The sequence below is a fragment of the Dermacentor albipictus genome, chromosome 1, assembly GCF_038994185.2.
Source record: "Dermacentor albipictus isolate Rhodes 1998 colony chromosome 1, USDA_Dalb.pri_finalv2, whole genome shotgun sequence".
NCBI classification, from domain to species: domain Eukaryota; kingdom Metazoa; phylum Arthropoda; class Arachnida; order Ixodida; family Ixodidae; genus Dermacentor; species Dermacentor albipictus.
This window is the reverse complement of record NC_091821.1, coordinates 131,659,195-131,677,358: the sequence shown is the minus strand read 5'-3', so window position 1 is coordinate 131,677,358 and position 18,164 is coordinate 131,659,195. Positions and strand designations below refer to the sequence as shown.

General features: G+C 46.8%; 2 protein-coding genes across 2 annotated transcripts in view; one reads left to right on the top strand and one right to left on the bottom strand.

Moving 5' to 3' along the window:
- Window positions 1-18,164, top strand: part of LOC135896142 (uncharacterized) — a 243,137-nt gene that overhangs the window by 75,788 nt on the left and 149,185 nt on the right. The window lies entirely within an intron of this gene.
- Window positions 13,622-15,040, bottom strand: LOC135896144 (very long chain fatty acid elongase AAEL008004-like). The gene has a single exon (XM_065424503.1). It carries the CDS (start codon window positions 14,940-14,942, stop codon window positions 14,127-14,129), a length of 816 nt encoding a protein of 271 aa, XP_065280575.1. The 5' UTR covers window positions 14,943-15,040; the 3' UTR covers window positions 13,622-14,126.

Here is an 18,164-nt window from a genome sequence, read left to right as displayed (position 1 = left end):
AAGAGAAACTCTAAATCAATTTAAATTGATGAAATATTCTTCTTTCAAAACACTAATGGTTCTTTAATTTATCGGTAAGAGGTTGAGTAATAGAAGAAAAAAATGGAAGTCAAAGTTCAATTTTTTTAATTTCGCGCCGTAACCTTAGCGCCAGTATACGTCAGTCGTGTGATGTCATGCATTTCGATGTTTTTTTTTTTTTCGTATTTGGGACGACGTGGCTCAGTAAGAGTTCTTGAAACTTGCTACGTTGAGACTCTGGTTCTTTTGGAATGCCGTGTAATCCTCCTTTACGAATTAAAAAAAAAAGTACTTGTGCCCGAGCAGACGGCGGCAAACACCACGACGCGTCCCGGCGAGCGGGTGCAGAAAGTTCAAAGCGTCCTCGCCATCCGTCTTTCGTGTTTGCGTCTCTCCTGGCTTGCAGAGCCCCCCCCCCCCCCCCCCCCTTCCACGGTATGAGGGCCTTTCTTTTTCTTTCATTGTTTTTTTGGAGGGCGGAGGGGCATTGTAGAAGCGTTATCTACTTATACAGCCTAACTTAGTTTTCTATTTAGTCCACCTCTAAGGGCCGCGCAACGAGCAATAGAAAGAAAAATCGCCGGTGCAAAGCGAAGGGAGTGCCTGTTAGGTGTCGCCAAAGACTCCGATGTTTTTTTTTTCTAGTGGTGCACTTTATTGAGGGCACGTAGCTCTCCTTTCCAGCATTGCAAAAAAGGAGAAAAAAAACTAAACAAAGAGAAGAAAATGTTGCTAAATAGCTATTGGCGTGGCACGCGCTTTAAGTAGTATGGCTGAACAAGCTGGGAGAAAGCAGACAGATGTTTGTAAATTATTCTTTTTTTGTTGTTGTTAAAGCTTAGTCATAAAATATTACAAAAAGCACTCTTTACCGCACTACTCCATATGATTAGTAAATATCTGAACAAATTTGAGTGCGTGTAGTATTATTTCACTAGATGTCAATGTGGAATAATAATTCATTAAGATTGGGACAAAGGCGCTACGTTTTCCCTGTACCATAGCTTTGTTTCTTTTATAGCCTCGTTATTAACACGCAGATATAAGGCCTCGTAATGATCTTAAGCCTACTTTCGTATATTGTTGCAGCTGCGCACCCTCTTCGGCGCCGTCTTACTCTCGTCGGTCGCGCGAGTTACAAGGGGGAGCACCTTTGTCAGCAACTGTCCAAGGGTCGAGGTCATATACACAGCACTCGACCTCACAAAGAACTGCACTGTAGCGTGTTCGGAGGTGGAGATCAATCAGCCTCTTTCATAGCTCTGTAACTTGGCTGCCCCACCCCTAAAATGGCCCCATTGCGCACACACACACACACACACACACACACACACACACACACACACACACACACACACACACACACACACACACACACACACACACACACACACACACACACACACACACACACACACACACACACACACACACACACACACACACGCACGCACACACACACACACACACACACACACACACACACACACACACACACACACACACACACACACACACACACACACACACGCATGCACAAAAACGGCCGTACTCAGACTTCGTTCCTATCTTATGGGAGCGCACAGCATTCATTTTAACGTGCGCTGCCGCTGCCAAACGCACTGTCCTGCGCTTGCTTCTTTTTCTTCTCCCTCCTCCTCCTCCTCCTCCTCCACCACTTATTCTTTTTCTTCTTTTGATTTCATTTCCAGTGTACTAAATAGCTGAAATTTAGTGCTGTTGCGCCGCTTTCCGGTACCTGTCTTCCAGAAAGAGACTGCAAGTGTATTGTTCCCTTTCGAGGACCCTCCGCGGAGGTGAGTTGGCATTCTGATCTCTGCTTCTGATCATAAATGGAAACGTGGGGTAGCTCTGCCCCGCGGATGAGTCTTCGGTGACGGCGGAGCTTACACAACTATGGTAAAAGTCAATTCGCTATACTTTCGACAAAACGGTAAGGACGAGAAGCTTCCATGCTCGGATGCCGCCTGCATCGATCCTAAGCACGCAATTCTTGTGTACGTATGTGGGGTATCACACGCGAGAGCTCGGAGCACCGTATGGGACTTGCGTGTCTGTGGCTCCTGGCGTAGCGCAAACACGAAACAAAGAAGTGCGAATTCAAAGCCCCGAGCCCAGCGATCCGAAATCTTGTTCAACAAATGCAGTCTCACTCTTTCTTCAAGATTTCCACGCAAAAGCGGTGACACAAATAGGGAAGTCACTACGAAAACCCGGCATCACAACGACGACAATACAGCAACCGTCTTCGGCGCTAAATAACTCTTTTCAAAATTCGCTCTGAGTGAATGCTCAAAAGTAAAGGAATTGGCAACTGCCCACACACAGTGTCGTTGCAAGAGTTTCTTTGAACGAAGAGGATAACCTATGACGCGTGTGGCGCTATTACGCCAGCACGTAACGCGTCATTTCCATGCATTGTGATAAGAATAACAGTTTTTGTATCTGTTCCTGGAAACGTTGAATAAACGTCGAACAAAAAAAAGTGTATCGACTGAGAGGAGGAGGAGGATTTCCCCTTTCCCGGCGTGCGTTCTGAATAATCTTCCAAAGGAATGTACCTGTGCGATCGGCGATGAAGTAACGTTCTCGTCCTCGGTTCTTCTTCTTGCTCCTCCGTTCTTTACGGGAACGTGAAGTCTCTCGTGCGATGATTGGCAGCGATGATCAAACGTAGACAGGAAGAGAGGCAGACGAAATAGACAAGATGTTTATAGGTGAACGTTCCTATGCTTATACATGGCTAATAAAACAAATCAATTGCAATTTGAGCAATAGAGCAAGCAGTGACTCACTCTTCGAATTTATCAATGACTGTTAGAGCCGAAACTACTGTACGGTGCGTCATTGATCTATCAGCAAATCTGATTACAGCCCGGACTCCCTTTAACGTGCCTTGTGCGGAACCTCACTGATCTATCAGCTATCCTGAGTTCAGCCAAGACTGAGGGCGGGAAGGAAAAAGGGTGGTAGTCCGTTGGCCCGTCCCACATATGCAATTGCCAATGAGAATTAAATGTTTGGTAGGCGACAACTCAAAGGGATGGGTTTACTCTTGAAGTAACGGTATTGGAAACCAAAACTGTTTCCTTTCTTTCTACGACTACGTTTCACTTTCCTATTTCCACGTAGTCAGCCAAAAGCGCTAGGTTGGAGCAATTTATTGCCAGGCCTTCTCAAACCTCGGCGGCGCCCCTAGCCAGCAAAGATTTCGGGAGACGGCACCGCAACACCACGTACAACCTGGTGTCTCACTCGAAGTTTGCTCACCGGAAAAAGTTATGGCCAGTGGTGGAATCAGCACTCGGTGTTTACAAGACGACGTTCTCTGCATGCGTTCTTTGCATGCGTACCGCACACCCATGGCGCGCACCGTGACTCGTCACCCGACAACGCGCGGGCCTTCTGACCCCTCAAAAACCACCAAGAAAATCCCCGGACGCGTGGGGGTGTGGACCCTTCTCTGCATGCATAACACGTGGGCAACTCGAGACACCGCGATAGTATACAAAACAATCACGCGGCCTTACAGATGAAATCTCGACTAAATGTCTTCGCTTCTAGAGTGACAATGTTTTGACGGCGAGAACACTTGTCCTTTTCTGAAGCCGTGCACTTGCTCTAAAATATGTTGCGCTTGCAGGCTCACTCACTGATATATATTCCGATCGCGCAGACACGACAGTCTAGAAGGTGTTGGACAAGGTGGGATGACGTCAAATAAAAAAGGACAAGGATGATTGAAGAGGACTTGTTCCAGTCTAGGCGCTGCCGACACGACAGTTATATGGTGATGCCTGTCCTTGACGCGGCGGCTAGCAAACCAGTAACAAAGCGGCGCCGTTTTACTGCGCTCCCCTCTCGTTCATTTCTTCCTGCGCCAGATCGCACTGCTCCGTTGGCGGCTTACGCTGCGAGCCCGAGCGTCCGTCTTGCACGCTCGCCCTCCAACGGGCGCACGGCCTGCATACGTGAATCCCGGCCTGGTCTGCTAGGAGTGCTAGTGTAGCTCATTCGATCGCGAATAGTGCCCGTTGTCTTTGAAGTTTATTTCGGGAAACACGACGTTGGCTTCGCGGAAAACGAAATTAGCCCTTAGCGCGAATATACAAAGTTGCGCTAAAGGGGAAGTTTAGTTACAGTAGTGAATTGCGCTACTGCAACAGCAGAACGGCCACTCTTGCCATAAGAGCAGGCTTGGTAAGCGAGAAAAGACGCAGAAAACGAAAAACGGGCAGCGACGTCCAACCTCAACTTCCCGTCCCCAACTCGCCGTGGCGTCAGGGACTACAACAGCTGGAGTGTGTAACTGATTGTTCATCGTTAAATCTTTAAAGAGGGATTACAATGTATTACAAAAAAAGGCCCAACCTAGCAAGTGGAGCATTGAACTCATGCGCAAAACTCTGCGATTCGTGTACTGTTGGACTGTATATTCTCTATTCATTGAGTGTTCTACTGAGTGTCATATTTAGTGTCGCTATTCTCCCTTTTTACGCAAATTTGTTTCCTTTGCCAAGTGACAAGAAGTAGCCGGTGCCACCATAAAGGCGCCAACCTCTCCTAATATTGACTTCAATTAAAAAAAAAATGTTAAGAGAAATTTTACTGCGCTAGAACAGTCCAAATACGAGAAGATACTTTGAAATCTGTGACGTCATGATGACGCACCGGCGCTCGGGTCATGGCGCGAGAATAATTCCTAATTCTGCTGGGGCGCTATTCTGGACATTCCGCCATTTTCTTCGATGCGTGACGTAGGCGCGACGCAAACAAAATGGCGCTGGTGGCCCGGTTTTGCTTACGTAACGTGACGCCAACTTGACGTTTCGCCTAAGAAACTGAAATGAAGGCACTGAATGTAGCGTTATCGGTAAAGCAAAACAGTTTTCCTCCGCAGTAAAAATAAAGCAGCTATCTCAAAGCGTATGATTATTCTGTCGAAAACGCTTCTCGCTTCCGTCGTCTGCTGCGTACAAGCCGTCGTCTGCTTCAGTAGCTCGGATGCGTGTCCCTGGAAAATGGAATGAGTCATCGCATGTTGGCGCCAACGCGCTTGTTTTCTTTCTTGAGACAACATACGCGACCTACCAGTGGTGATGCGCGCACGTTCTAGGCCACGTTATCGCTATTTCGTGAAACGCAAGTGACTCAGCCCGACTCGGCTGGCTTAGAAACGGCCGAATATCACCGATAGCGTTGCGCGCGCCAGAGGATATCCACTAGAGCGACGCAAGCGCCGGCGCTGCCATCTCTTGTTCATTTCGCTGGTTACTCGCACCGCGGGAGGCTTGGCGGGAGGGAACTTCAAGGCGCCGCCTTGCGTACATTTCTTTTTGTAAGTTAGAAAAAGGCCGTTGTAATAACTTTTGATTGTGCGAAAAGGCATTAATCTCGATTACAATACAATTGCAGCAGTGAAAAGTGGACAACATTGCTGAAAGTTTGCTATATTCAACCAATATTATTTCGTATAAACGCGTTCTTTTAAAAAACGATGGCCCAAAACACAAATGCCAACACCACCCGAGAGCGATGCAAATACTATGAGCACGCGTTATGAACAAAAGATTTTCGTGGCGCCAAACGACGGGGAAAATGTGGCGATACGCATTCCTCTCGGCTGCCATTGCATATGGCTGCCCATTAGCATAATTCGCGCGGCTCGTCGCAGCAAAAATTATGGCGGAAAATCTCAGCAATGGCGGCCCTGCGAAACGTCACGCGTCGTCAAAATGACGTTTACGAAACAGCCCTTCCTGTGACGCTCCTCATGAGATATTCCTTCAGCCAATCAGCAAGCTGGCATGGCGCATATCTTGAATCGCCACCACATATTCGCGCAATTGCAGATGCATTGCACTGGCTTCTGCACGCTACCGCTCACATTCTTTTTGAAGCGCTAACATCACAATATATCTGCCAAGGACCAAAAAAATGTATTAGTCCATAACATTTGCAGCTCCACGTCACGTTTCGTCATCTTGATGAAAACGCAAAATTGCATTTTGCAATACTTCCGCTTCCCGGCACAAATTTTAAAACACGTGACCTCTCGACAGCCAATCAGAGAGTAAACATGGCGGATAATGGCGGCCGTGCAGCCGCCATGCGTGTCCAGAATAGAGCCCCTGGTTTCGTAAGCACGCCAACACGAGTTAAGCATCTAGCTTAGCAAGCCGTGACCTGGCGGATCACTATAACATTGCTACTAATATTTTTCATGTGGGCACGATAGCGTCAGACAATACTGACCTCTGCCCTGTTTTTTTTTTTTGTCACACGTGATACTCATAGAACGAATGGAAAGTGCGAGCATGAACAATACATATCAGTGCGCATCGGAGGCGGTTCTAGAATCATTTAGGAAAGATATATGCCAGTTTGACCGGTCGTTTGTGTTCAAGATAAAAAAGAAAAGAAAATGTACACGACGCACATATTCGAAATTTCTCTAAGCTTTTGCGCAGATATATGCTAGGCATTTTCCTTTCTAGGGCAATCAAAAGAAGGGTAATCAAAACAAATAAGGAAGCCTTGGGTTACACGAAGTCGCCTGGAAATGGTATAAAACAAGCACTTTATTACGTATATCAGCGCGCGCGTCCATTGCCAGTACTCAAAGAATCGAAGATACTTCGCAACAAAGTGAAGAGCTAACTTAGATATGTAAAAAAATAGTTATTATGATTCTCTTTTATTACGTGACAAAGAAGCATCGAGACGTTGCGTGGAAGGTAATAAATGGCGTCTGAGGGCGTGCAAGAAAGCATGCCACGCTTTGGTATAGAAGGTTATTTCTAAGTGCTGCGAGTTTACAGGCAACGCTCTCGCGGACTATTTCAATAGACATTTCGTAAGCGCCGGCATGACTAACAACAACGCACCAAACACACTTTCTCCAGAATCTAGCATTACCCAAAGCCTGTTCATAAAGCCTATGGATGACGCGAAAATTTACAGAACAGCTAAGAGTTTGAATAATTCGCTTGTCATTACCAAAAAAGCAAATAAAACCGGTGAAATACGTTCTTGAATTTGTTGTCCCAGCGCTACTTCACATTTTTAATCCGGCGCTAAAGAGTCGGGGCGTGTTTCAGACGGGATGAAGCTATCAAGGTCGCCTGTAATACATGAAGGTGGCGACAAAAACGTGGTAACAAACTACAGACCGATAAGCATGCTTCTAGTATTCTCGAAAGGTCTAGAAAAAATTATTTGCTCTAGCATGCCAAATTTTATTAGGATAGAAATATTTTGTCCACAGCCTATCTTGGCTTCCGAGCGCGAAAGTTAATGGAAAGTGCTATTCTAACAACGAATGAATGCGTATGCCTACTACCAAACAAAAAACAATCTTTCTTTGGGCTGGGCCTTTTCATAGGTTCCAGCAAAGCATTTGATTGCCTTAATCACGATATTCTAGCAAAGAAACTGCTATGTTGCGGAATATGCCGGGAAGTCTCTCCAGCTGATAAAGTCTTATCTGCGAACGCGCCGCCAGTGTGCCTGTTTGAGAGGCTATCAGTGATCTTTTATTTCTGTCAAGAGTGGTGCCCCAGGGGAGCATTCTCGACCCCTTATTTAACATCTACATTAATGACCTTGAAGGTGTCGACAAGGCAGTTAAATTTCTTACGTATTCCGACAGCAATAATCTAATATTGACACGTGTACTTGTCTTCGTCAGGCGACACGTTTCGCCGCCTGGCGGGTATAGTCGCACAGCGCAGGACGCGCCTGCATGTATCGGAAGTTTCTGGAATGTTATCGATGCTTCCATCCGCTGTCTGTGATCGAACCTTGTGTAATCTGATTGCATGTTCGCGCGAGGCGAATAATGCAGAACTTTGTGGAAGGCACGCGGGTCCCAGCGATTACTCTGGAACATTCGACGACTGATGTGTGAAAGCCGACGCGCTTGACCCGCTGATCAGATTTTAGACGATCGCCGACTGTGTTCGCCTCTGTCGCCGTTCTTTGAGTGTCGCCTGTTTTTTGAGGGCACAAGTTCGCCCAATAAAACGCTACTTTCGTCTTTCCCAGCTTGGCTGCTTTCTTCACCGTCACTACCACGTGACAATATCCTCTTAGGTCCTGAAATAAATGCGTTAGTAGTGCACTGTGATATCACCCTGTCAAGGGAGAGGAAGATAAAAAGAAGGCAGGGATGGTCGAAGCTATCAGCCTGGTCCTTGCCTAACCAAATAAATATTAACTCGAGAAAGACAATCTTAGTCACTTTTCATGCCAAGAATAAGGCACTGCTCATTACAGGTTCTATAACGTATGACGGGCAAAGTATTGATGTTGTTTATGAGCATGAAATACTATTTTTTTTGTTTTCTGTTCATCTCGACTGGGACTCCCGTATTGCACATCTGTGTCAGAAACTTTCTTCTGCACCGGGTACACTTTCACGACGTTGCTCCTTTCTTCCCCGCGAAGTAAAGCTTCAGGCTTCCAATGTGTATTTTGCATCATACATTAATTATTGCAGTCTAGTCTGGTTGACTACAACCAAACAAAAGCTACCTAATATTTTACTTTTGGGAGAAAATATTGGTCATATCGCAGAAATCTCTTACCGAGTTTCAACTCAAACTGCTTTTCAAGATTATGGCATGATCAAAATACAATAGTTATGCAACCTTCAAGTCTTGCTGTTCTTTCTACTTTTCTTCAACTACTTATCAGCAGCTCATAGACTCTACTTTATCCTTAACCGAAAACAACAATAATACACGTACACAAAATACTACTCCATGATTTGTGTATGGTTTTCGTACGAATTACAAAATGCGAGCACTGCAATTTAACATTCTATCAATTCTTAACGAGTGCAGCCATAGTGCTTACACTACAACTCGACAATGGCTTGCCCTGAATGAGAATTACGTGTTTCTGTGGTGTATGGTTTTTTGCTCGTTTTTGCTTACTAGGCTTTTGCTTCCTTCTTTTCACTTTTTTCTAGAGTACTGATTACATGATTTTTTTTACTTTTATTTTGCATGTAGTTAATGATTTTCTTATGTATAATAATTTTGTATATGTATTTATCGTCGTCGCACGTGATCTTTTAGATAAAGTGTTTTATTTTCCTATCGTTATTACTCTGTATGCATGCTTTTAATCGAGCCACTACATATATACCTTTGTTTTTTTCTAACATAGTGTTGTACACTGCCATTGTTGGGGGTTTTCAGGGGTCTGGTGAAGCGGCCTAGAGCAGCTTTTATACCTGCAAACCTTTCAGTTTTTCTGCCGGAGAAATGAAGTAGACTTCACCCGACTTGTTTAGTACAAAGAAATCTGGCCTCCGCTTTCCCCCTCTCTTAATGAAACTTCTTCTGCAAAAAAAAAAAAGCTGTTTTTACAGCGGAGTTGTAAAAACATTTGTTATACGCTGTTATACGCTACGTTCTGGAGGTTTTTGAGCGCAGGCAAAAAAAAGATGGCGGCCAACCCAGAGCTAAAGGAGCTAAAGCACAAAGCAAAAGCTTATCGCTGGATTTAAACCCCGCTGCGTTTAAACTGTGTTTACAGCGGAGTTGTAAAAACATTTGTTATACGCTGTTATACGCTACGTTCTGGCGGTTTTTGTGCACAGGCAAAAAAAGATTGCGGCCAACCCAGAGCTAAAAGAGATAAAGCACAAAGCAAAAGCTTATCGCTGGGTTTAAACCCAGCTGCGTTTAAACGCGAGAAGTGTCAAAACGTATTGGGATAAAAAAAATATCGTAATAAAGAAAGTAAAACCGGAATAGACACTACTTACTATGGATTGCAGTTTGAGGTCACGAACCCTATAGGCAAACCACGTAACCTTATCTCAGTTCCCTTCTACACGTGCAATAGGTGGGCCGCGTGCGGTGAGGACTGCGGAAGAACAGCGCGCCTACGAAGAACGCCGTCGTGAACAGAAACGGTGGGCGGCACGCAATACCGGCGAAGCTCGTGCCGCAAACGCCAGGCGTATGCACCTTTGCTTGGATCACCCCTACCGACTGCATTCCCATCGTAATTGTCGGTGATTTCAACATAGACGTGTCTCGGCCAAACGGAAAGTGGTTCGTGGTGTTTCTCTTGGAAAGGTTCGGCATTCAATGTTACGCAAACATCAGTGTGCCCACGACGCGTCATCGGTCGTGCATAGACCCCACATTGGCCAATAACCATTCTGGTGTTGCCACAGAGTCACTGGCCGCATATAATAGCGGCCATAAAGCGATAGTCTCCTTGGGTACCTAATAACAAATAAAAAAAAAAGCAAGCGAAAGAAGATTAAAAAAAAAAGCATCGAGTATGCGATTTAGTAAAACAACAAAAATCATGAAAGAACGAAATTCATAGTGGTATGTGTCTTTTATTTTCAATGAACATATGTATTATCTACACATTTACCACCATATAGCATAAAGCTTCGCTAGTGATCCACCTTACAGAGTTGAATGGCTCTGAAATTTTTTTATGTTGTACATATTACCAGTCCAAGCTGATTTAAACGTTGCGCTTTAGTGTACCTTTAATCATCTCTGCTGACAATTCTATAAAATGTAACTGACAGGGGATGTTGCAATCTCACCGATCATTCGCTACTTCGTGAAGAGGACTTCGCTGGGAACATCCGTTAAGATTTGACGAGCCAGTTCGCAGTGAGTTGAGGGCTATTGTTAGACAAGATGGAAACACCTGACTGCTGCGTCAGCTGATACGCAGCCTCACGTCCAACTTCTGCGCGTTACATTCAGCACTATTTGGCACCCCCTTTTTTTCCTTTGTTGTCACTACCAGAAGCTTTGAACCATGATTTTCGTTTCTATACGAGCACACCGCCTGCCGACCGAAGTTTTCACAGCAGCGCAACTTCCTACAAAGCTCAAATACCTTGTGAGATAAACATCCAACACGGAGTCAAGATACCAACGTGCGAAGCACACGGTTTCCACACAAGTACAAGTACGCGCATCTGATTTGCAGATTGCGTGCTTAAGGTCGCGAAATATTCGAGGTTTTTGCCACTTTGCACATTGCGAGAACCCATTTGTGGGCCGGGGTGCTTCTTTCAAGTTAACATATTATATCGCTTTGTTTATAACCTCGGCAGTGTATATGTACTACACTATGCGAGTACTGACAGAAAGGCACCATTTTTTGCAAACGTGCAACTTTGTCAACAATCTTCGCATTGGTTTCCACAGTAGGATTTCTATTCTTCTCTTAATCTTTCCCTTCCCCACTATAGCGTAGCCAACCGGACTCAGTCCTGGTTAACCTTCCTCCCTTTCATTTATCATTTTCTCTCTCTCTCACACATCATTTTCTCAAGCCGGGCTCCGTATATGACCGGTACCATTCCACAATCAAAGCAAAGTAACTTTTATGGGCACTCGTTACCGCAAGAGCCGCGCGGGCTTGGATGTTTAGGTTATGTTTCGTTAGGTCTGAAGGTTTATCTTAAGATTTTTTTTGTGGCGATAATGCCTTTGTAAAGCATGTTTCATATTTTAAATGTTTCGATGCCGAACACAAGTGTATAGGAACATTGTTTGTATTGGTGTATTTTTGTTTTCATATGTTCTGTCCTTGTCTTCCCATGGACTGTTTGTACCACTCTGATATGACCCCTAGTATAGCGTTGGGGCTAGCAGTACTTGAAATAAATAAAGTATCGATGTTATTAAAAACTGCAGCGGCAATGTACACATGTTATGTATACATGCTACAGCATGTCTCACGCCTTATATTACCTTTACTTAAGGCGGATATGTGTCTGCTAATTGAAAAGATGTGAAAATTTACACCTGTATACATACAAATGTATGTATAGGTATACCTAGAACAGGGCTGTGCACATCTGTACAGCTTGCTGACGCCGCGCCACGGGATGGTTTGCTTTTACGGCCCATGCGCGCAAGACAACGCGATCGCGAGGCTGCGGCGCCAATACTATGCTTCGATAACAATGCTCGCTCTTTACCCATTGCGTCGCGGGATAGTCCTCGAAAGGACTTCCCTTTTGGTGCACCTGGGCATGCGTGTAGTTACAGTATAGTACAGTAACAGCTGCGCCTGCGTGTCCATCACGTGGTTGTGCCACTTGCCGTCGGCGCGAGAGTGCCCGAACGATTGGTTTGTGAAAAATATGTCCACCCAACTCCTATGAAGTCGTCAGCCACGCGACAATACTCATGGAGAACAGGGGAAACAAATGTAGAAAAGAAAAAACCTACGTGAAAAACCGGCGCGCGTCATTGATCGCACGTTTAATTGCGCGCTATGGAGCCGCCAGGTCGTCCTGGCCGACTTCCAATGTAGTACGTGTCATCCGCGCAGCGTTTATTCCAGGGAACCGTGAACCCACAATTGGCGCTTTGCTTCGCAGAAAGCGTCCACGCGTTACGTCTTCGTCGCATCGTAAGCCGAAAAGGCGAAATTTCTTTCGGCTACCGTACTTGTTTTCCATTGTGCGTATGAGTGAGTGCGCAAACTTAAAAAGAAAGAAAGGTACAAGACGGCTAATGAGCGTTGCCACCTGCTACTGACACACAAGCCGACCATGCTGAACAGCTTTTCGCAGCACGTGCTCGTCTCACAAACGACAGCAAGCGCTTTACGCTTACCAACACATAGTGAACCTACTACACTCGCGCGCACATTTCTGTGGCCATGAATGGAAGGGAAGCTTGGAGCAGTGCTCGAGCTGCGCGGAGAACTTCAGCGCAGCAGGATACGGCGCAGTATAGCGCCAGGCGTGACGCTGCTACGCCACATTTCGAATGAACAAGCTTTTCGCCAAGTTAGATGGATATCACGACGTCCATAGCACATGTGCACCTGCCCTGTCGGCAAAATTGATGCCGGCAGCCGTCGCCACTGTCTCGCCGTGAGCAAGGAAACATCGAAGAAAATAGCGAGGGTAATGCGATGAGGAGGGAAAGTGGCGTCTCCTCAGCGCGGCTCCTACTTGTAGAATTTTTATGTACACTTTCGTGCCTCCTCCTGTAGAGGGCCAAATGATATACGATTGCCTGCAAATGCGATAATCTTTGTTCTCGTCTGCACGCCTAAGAATTCTATCACAATGTTACCGCGGGACGTCACGCATTCAACTATGCGAGAAAAGCTCGCGCTATAGTTCAAAGAGAACATGTGCATTCCAGCCAGCTATCTTTTACAACGAACCACCATTTGCGTTCCCACAAGTTCGAAAATGATCATGAGCATCGACCTGTTACAATGTAACGACGTAACCCAATGTGGAAAGAAAGAGCGAATATCGTGGACTGGCTTGTTAAAGCACGTGCCAGACAAGAACGAATCCTGCGATTGCAGTTTGCAGGCATGGCAAGCAAGACGAGAGGGAGTAATACCTGAACTGAAAAATACCGACGCATCTTCCTACAGTAAAAGTGAGTGAAACTTTTGGTTGGTACGAAACCATGTCATGATTCTTCACTGTGTTATCTTCATGTCCACAATATCGACGGGACATTGTAATATCATGCGCATGTGCCGTAGAAGTGGCAAAATATCGCTTTACATGAAACAAAAAATAAGAGCCGTTGGACACACGAAGTTGAAAAACCCAAATGGGCTGAATGTGCATTTATTTACATGAGATGTATTTGCCACGGATTAATTACAGTTGAATTGGGTTGCCTTTGTCGGACTACATAAAAGTGAACACGACGTTTCACGCTGCAGGCAAAGGATCAAGCGGCACAGGACATTTATACAGAAGCACTTCACAACCGCTTTCTTCATCCGCCTTTCGCACGACTTTCTGGCTAAGAACATAAAAACAGAGTCAGGTGTGCAGTGATGCTCAATCTGGCATAGCAATACGGGGCACCAATGAATTAGCGTCCTCCCGCTGACTTGCAGCACATTGGGCGTCAGGCAAACGCGTGCCATCCGTAAGCCGGGAAACTTTCCGTCACTGCATCAGTCATTCGGACAGAGATCTTTTCGGCGGCAAGTCTGCAAGCGGCGTGTTTGAAGAGTTGCCGCCCGAGAGGCAAACGCGCACCGTGCGGCGACAGAGCAGCCGCGCAGCCCGTACTCGCCTGGTCGTCGCGAACCTACTGGCTCTTGTCCGCAGCGGCGAGCTTGCCGGGCTGCTTGTTGTAGGCCTGCACGTAGAAGCGGATGAACATGCCGAAGAAGAACATGGCTTGAGGAATGGTGATCATCATGTGGGTCGTGGGGTAGCCGCACTCCTTGAACACAGGGATGGTGCAGTGGATGAACATGATGATGAACTGCACTAGCTGGAACTGGGTCAAGTAGCGCTTCCACCACAGGTAGGGCCTAACCGAGGGCCCCAGCAGTGACAGGAAGTAGTACGAGTACATGACCACGTGCACGAAGCTGTTGAGCGTCAGGCCGAGCGCAACCTGTCCGTCGGGTCCGTACGCGAGCCCGAACCAGCCGTTGAAAACGACCAGAATGTGGTGCACAACGTGCAAGAACGACACGTGCGAGTCCTTCTTGCGCAGAACGAAGAAGATGGTGTCGAGGAAGTCGGCAATGCGCACCCACAGGTACCAGTAGCACAGCTCCAGGAACTCCATGGTAGTCTGGTCGCGGGCTTGGTACTCGATGCCCTGACAGATGATGCTGTAGCCGCCGCCGAAGTACGAGCGTATGAGGAAGTGGTATACGAAGTACGCGTTGAGGAACACCATGGACAAGTTGTAGAGCATGATCACCGGCTTCAGGTTGTCGAAAGGTTTGCGGCCCTTCATGAAGCGCGGGCCACCAATCTTGACCAAGTAAATGTAGCCCAGAAGCAGTGTGATTAGAAACTGCTTGCTGCCAACTAGCGGCCAGCCCATCGTCCGCGGGTCACGCATCAAGAAAGTGTCGGGCACGACGGCATCCATGCTGGAAGACATCGCCGCCTTTCTGCTTAACTTTGACGAGTGGTAGGGCACACGGCTAGTGCAGAGAGTGTGCGTTGCCAAGACGCGTGAGCGTGTGGAACCCGCGCCTTTATTTACTGCCTACTGAGAGAGCGAAAACGAATAACGAATGGGGCGAGAGACCCTTTCTTCTTTCGCGTTAATTCCGTTTTCCTCCTCCTCCTGCGACAGCTGCTTGACGTGCGCGCGCCGAGTGGAGAGGGGCGTCGCGCAAGCCGTGGCATTGAGTCGAATACGGCTCTCACCTACTCCCGTCTTTCGTGAGACCTTCGGGCAATTCCGCGCACAGAGTGCTGACTGGAAGCCTGTCTGTGTGCCGTTCCCCCCACTCTGCTGCCCCCTTCGTTCGGTAGTCGCCCGGTGGAAAGGCTACCTGTGATCCGGCGACGCGCCCGACTTCCTCGTGGAAACCAGCGGAGAGGGGGGGGCCGAAAACGCAAGAACTTCGGAAACCTTGACCAAACTGCGGGGATGCGCGGGCTCCAGTCCTATCGCTCACAGCCGTCATCTCTCCGCCTAGTATGTCGCCTCGGCTTTTCTGACCCAGTGCGTCATTTTTTCGAGCGCGCATCCGCGCTGCTGGCCGCGACTGATTGCTGTCGAACCGTGCTCGCTCTCCCTGGCTTTTCAAGGCGATTCCTTGTACGCGCACGATATTCACCTTTGCCACCGCGCGGCTCTTCGCAAATAAATCCGAACAAGGAAAGAGAGGCTGTGCACTCTAGCGCCAGATAAAGCCCAGCTTCGTGGCCTACGTGCTGCCTCGCGCGCGAGGTAAAATTACACTCGTGGAAGCACTCGTTTGCAAATAGCCAACTGGCAGGATTCTTCGCAATATTGTCGCGAGGCCAAGGACTCGCCATAACTTCGCACGGCTGGCGAAGTCGACGGGGCCTGTTCGCGCGCGGCGCATCCGAACGCGCTCTCCGAACAACGGGGATTGCGCTCTAGTTCTGTACTAGCCAGCGGCTAGTAAAGCTAGTAAGTGTTGCTTTCGCTAGCCAGAAAGGCTTCTTAGTAGTTTTCACGAAGTATCTACTAAGCCACTACTACCGCGTCTGGCCATGGCTTACTATGCTGTGATGTGACAGTCTGACGCAAAATTAAGATAAACTGGTGTTTTTCATTACGGTGGACTGACAATTGTGTGCGACGTTGTAGCACACATATATGGAGACAGTGTGCTTTACAAATGTGTGCACAAAGCTTTTTTATTTAACGAAATACACAGGTGCTCACAGGTGCAACTTGTGCTCCCTGAAACTAAAGCTATAGATACTCTTGAAGCAGTAAGTGACGCCTAGTACGTCTTTGTCATTGTGTAAGTGTGGTTTTGCTCATCGTTGCTTGTTGGAGATATGTAGTACATTTTTACCCGCAGTCTGTGCGCTAATGTCCTTGCTAAGCATTATGTACATATACCTTGATTGGTTCAATATATGTAACGAAAGGACGCGGTTCTCTTTTTTATGCATATATTTTTTAAATTTTACTTGTGATTTTACAGTACCTTCGATTTCATAACAATGCAAGCGGCACTTAGAAATCGAATAGGCGCCATTGTATTGGTAATTATAGTAATTCAGTTGCGTTAGTAACTGCACTACCGAGGTATAGTATCCAGTGCTTTTTCTAGCTCCAGCTGATAGTGAAAAGTACTAACCATCATTTTACTACCTGCACTTGCTAAGAAGTTAGTGCTTTTTGGGACAAGTAACGTGTTAATATTTAGTTAGTGATTACGGCTACCTTTTATTTAAGAGTGTACTTCTCAGGCAAGACTCGGGACCAGTCAGCGATCAGCTCGCACGAAACGCAAATCTTTCTTAAAGTGGATGTCTACAGTGGCTGCGCGCTGCGTTCCATGTTCACTGCGGCTTCGATCCCACAGCGCATCCGATGCCCAACGGCCATGTTTCGGCGCCTGCCTGAACGCTGAAAAGCTGATGCCACTTGGGGTGCGTCACAACGATAACACCGGCTGCGGTTCCTGCCGTGTCTCAGTCACGATAACCAGCATCGCCGAGTAGCGCAACAGTTGCAGTGCATGAATAGAAGATTTCGCTCGCACGATAAGAGCAGCGAAAGAGCGGTCCCAAGAAACTTCCGGTCACGGGCCTTATCATAAGTCTACTGCGCTGGACACACAGCGCGTGTTTAAGTTGGTTCACTGTGTCGAAAGTCTATCTTTAAGTTTGCAGATAAACATGCGCGATACGCCTCAAGAATAATATATAAAGTATTTCGTATAACTTACGGCAAATTTAAATTAAATTATGGGGTTTTACGTGCCAAAACCACTTTCTGATTATGAGGCACGCCGTAGTGGAGGACTCCGGACATTTCGACCACCTGGGGTTCTTTAACGTGCACCTAAATCTAAGTACCACGGGTGTTTTCGCATTTCGCCCCCATCGAAGACTTGTGAAATTGTCGTTGTGCACAGAGGAAAAGTGTTGAAAATCTGCGGGCTTAGATTTTAACGCACTCCTGCTACTTGATATAATGTCTTCCTTGCTCGCTAACTTTAACGGGCTACGTTTGAGCGAAACCGGAAGCCGTCCTGGGTGTATGTTCCCAAACAGGGAAAGGGTCCGTAGGGAGTTAGCGAAATATCGAACCCGAACGTGTCTGCGTGTCGAAAGCCCCACGCCCTGCTTCCGTTGGTTTATACTAAACCCGGTGAACTGTGTCTTTAATTTGGCTGCCTAAAAATCACCAATAACTTGGTATGCACCAAAATTATTATAGTATGACAAGAGTGCATGACGAACATAAATGAGAGGTCGTGACATGAATATCACGACATGTGTGTCATGTAGGCCATGAAACAGCCGCGTACATCTTGGTGCTCTCATGGTCGTTTCGTTGACTTGATAGGCTCCCTGCACACTGCTTCGCATAATATCGATTCCCACCGGGTGTGGGATCTGCCGGCTGAAGCGTGTATTTCAAGCAATCAATCAATCAGTTTATTTCCACTTCAAACAGCGGAGGACCACGAAATAAAAGCTCTAGAGAGCTTGACAAGGCTTCCTAGTCCCTGCACAGTTCACCAGCTAAGTACATTTTACATGACATTTCACACTTCAGCAAAGTACACGTTCAGCGACGCAGGTTAAAGCGACGTGGAAGCAAGTCGTGGTATGCTCGAAAGCACGATGTAAACTATGCAAGACCAAGAAAATACGTGTC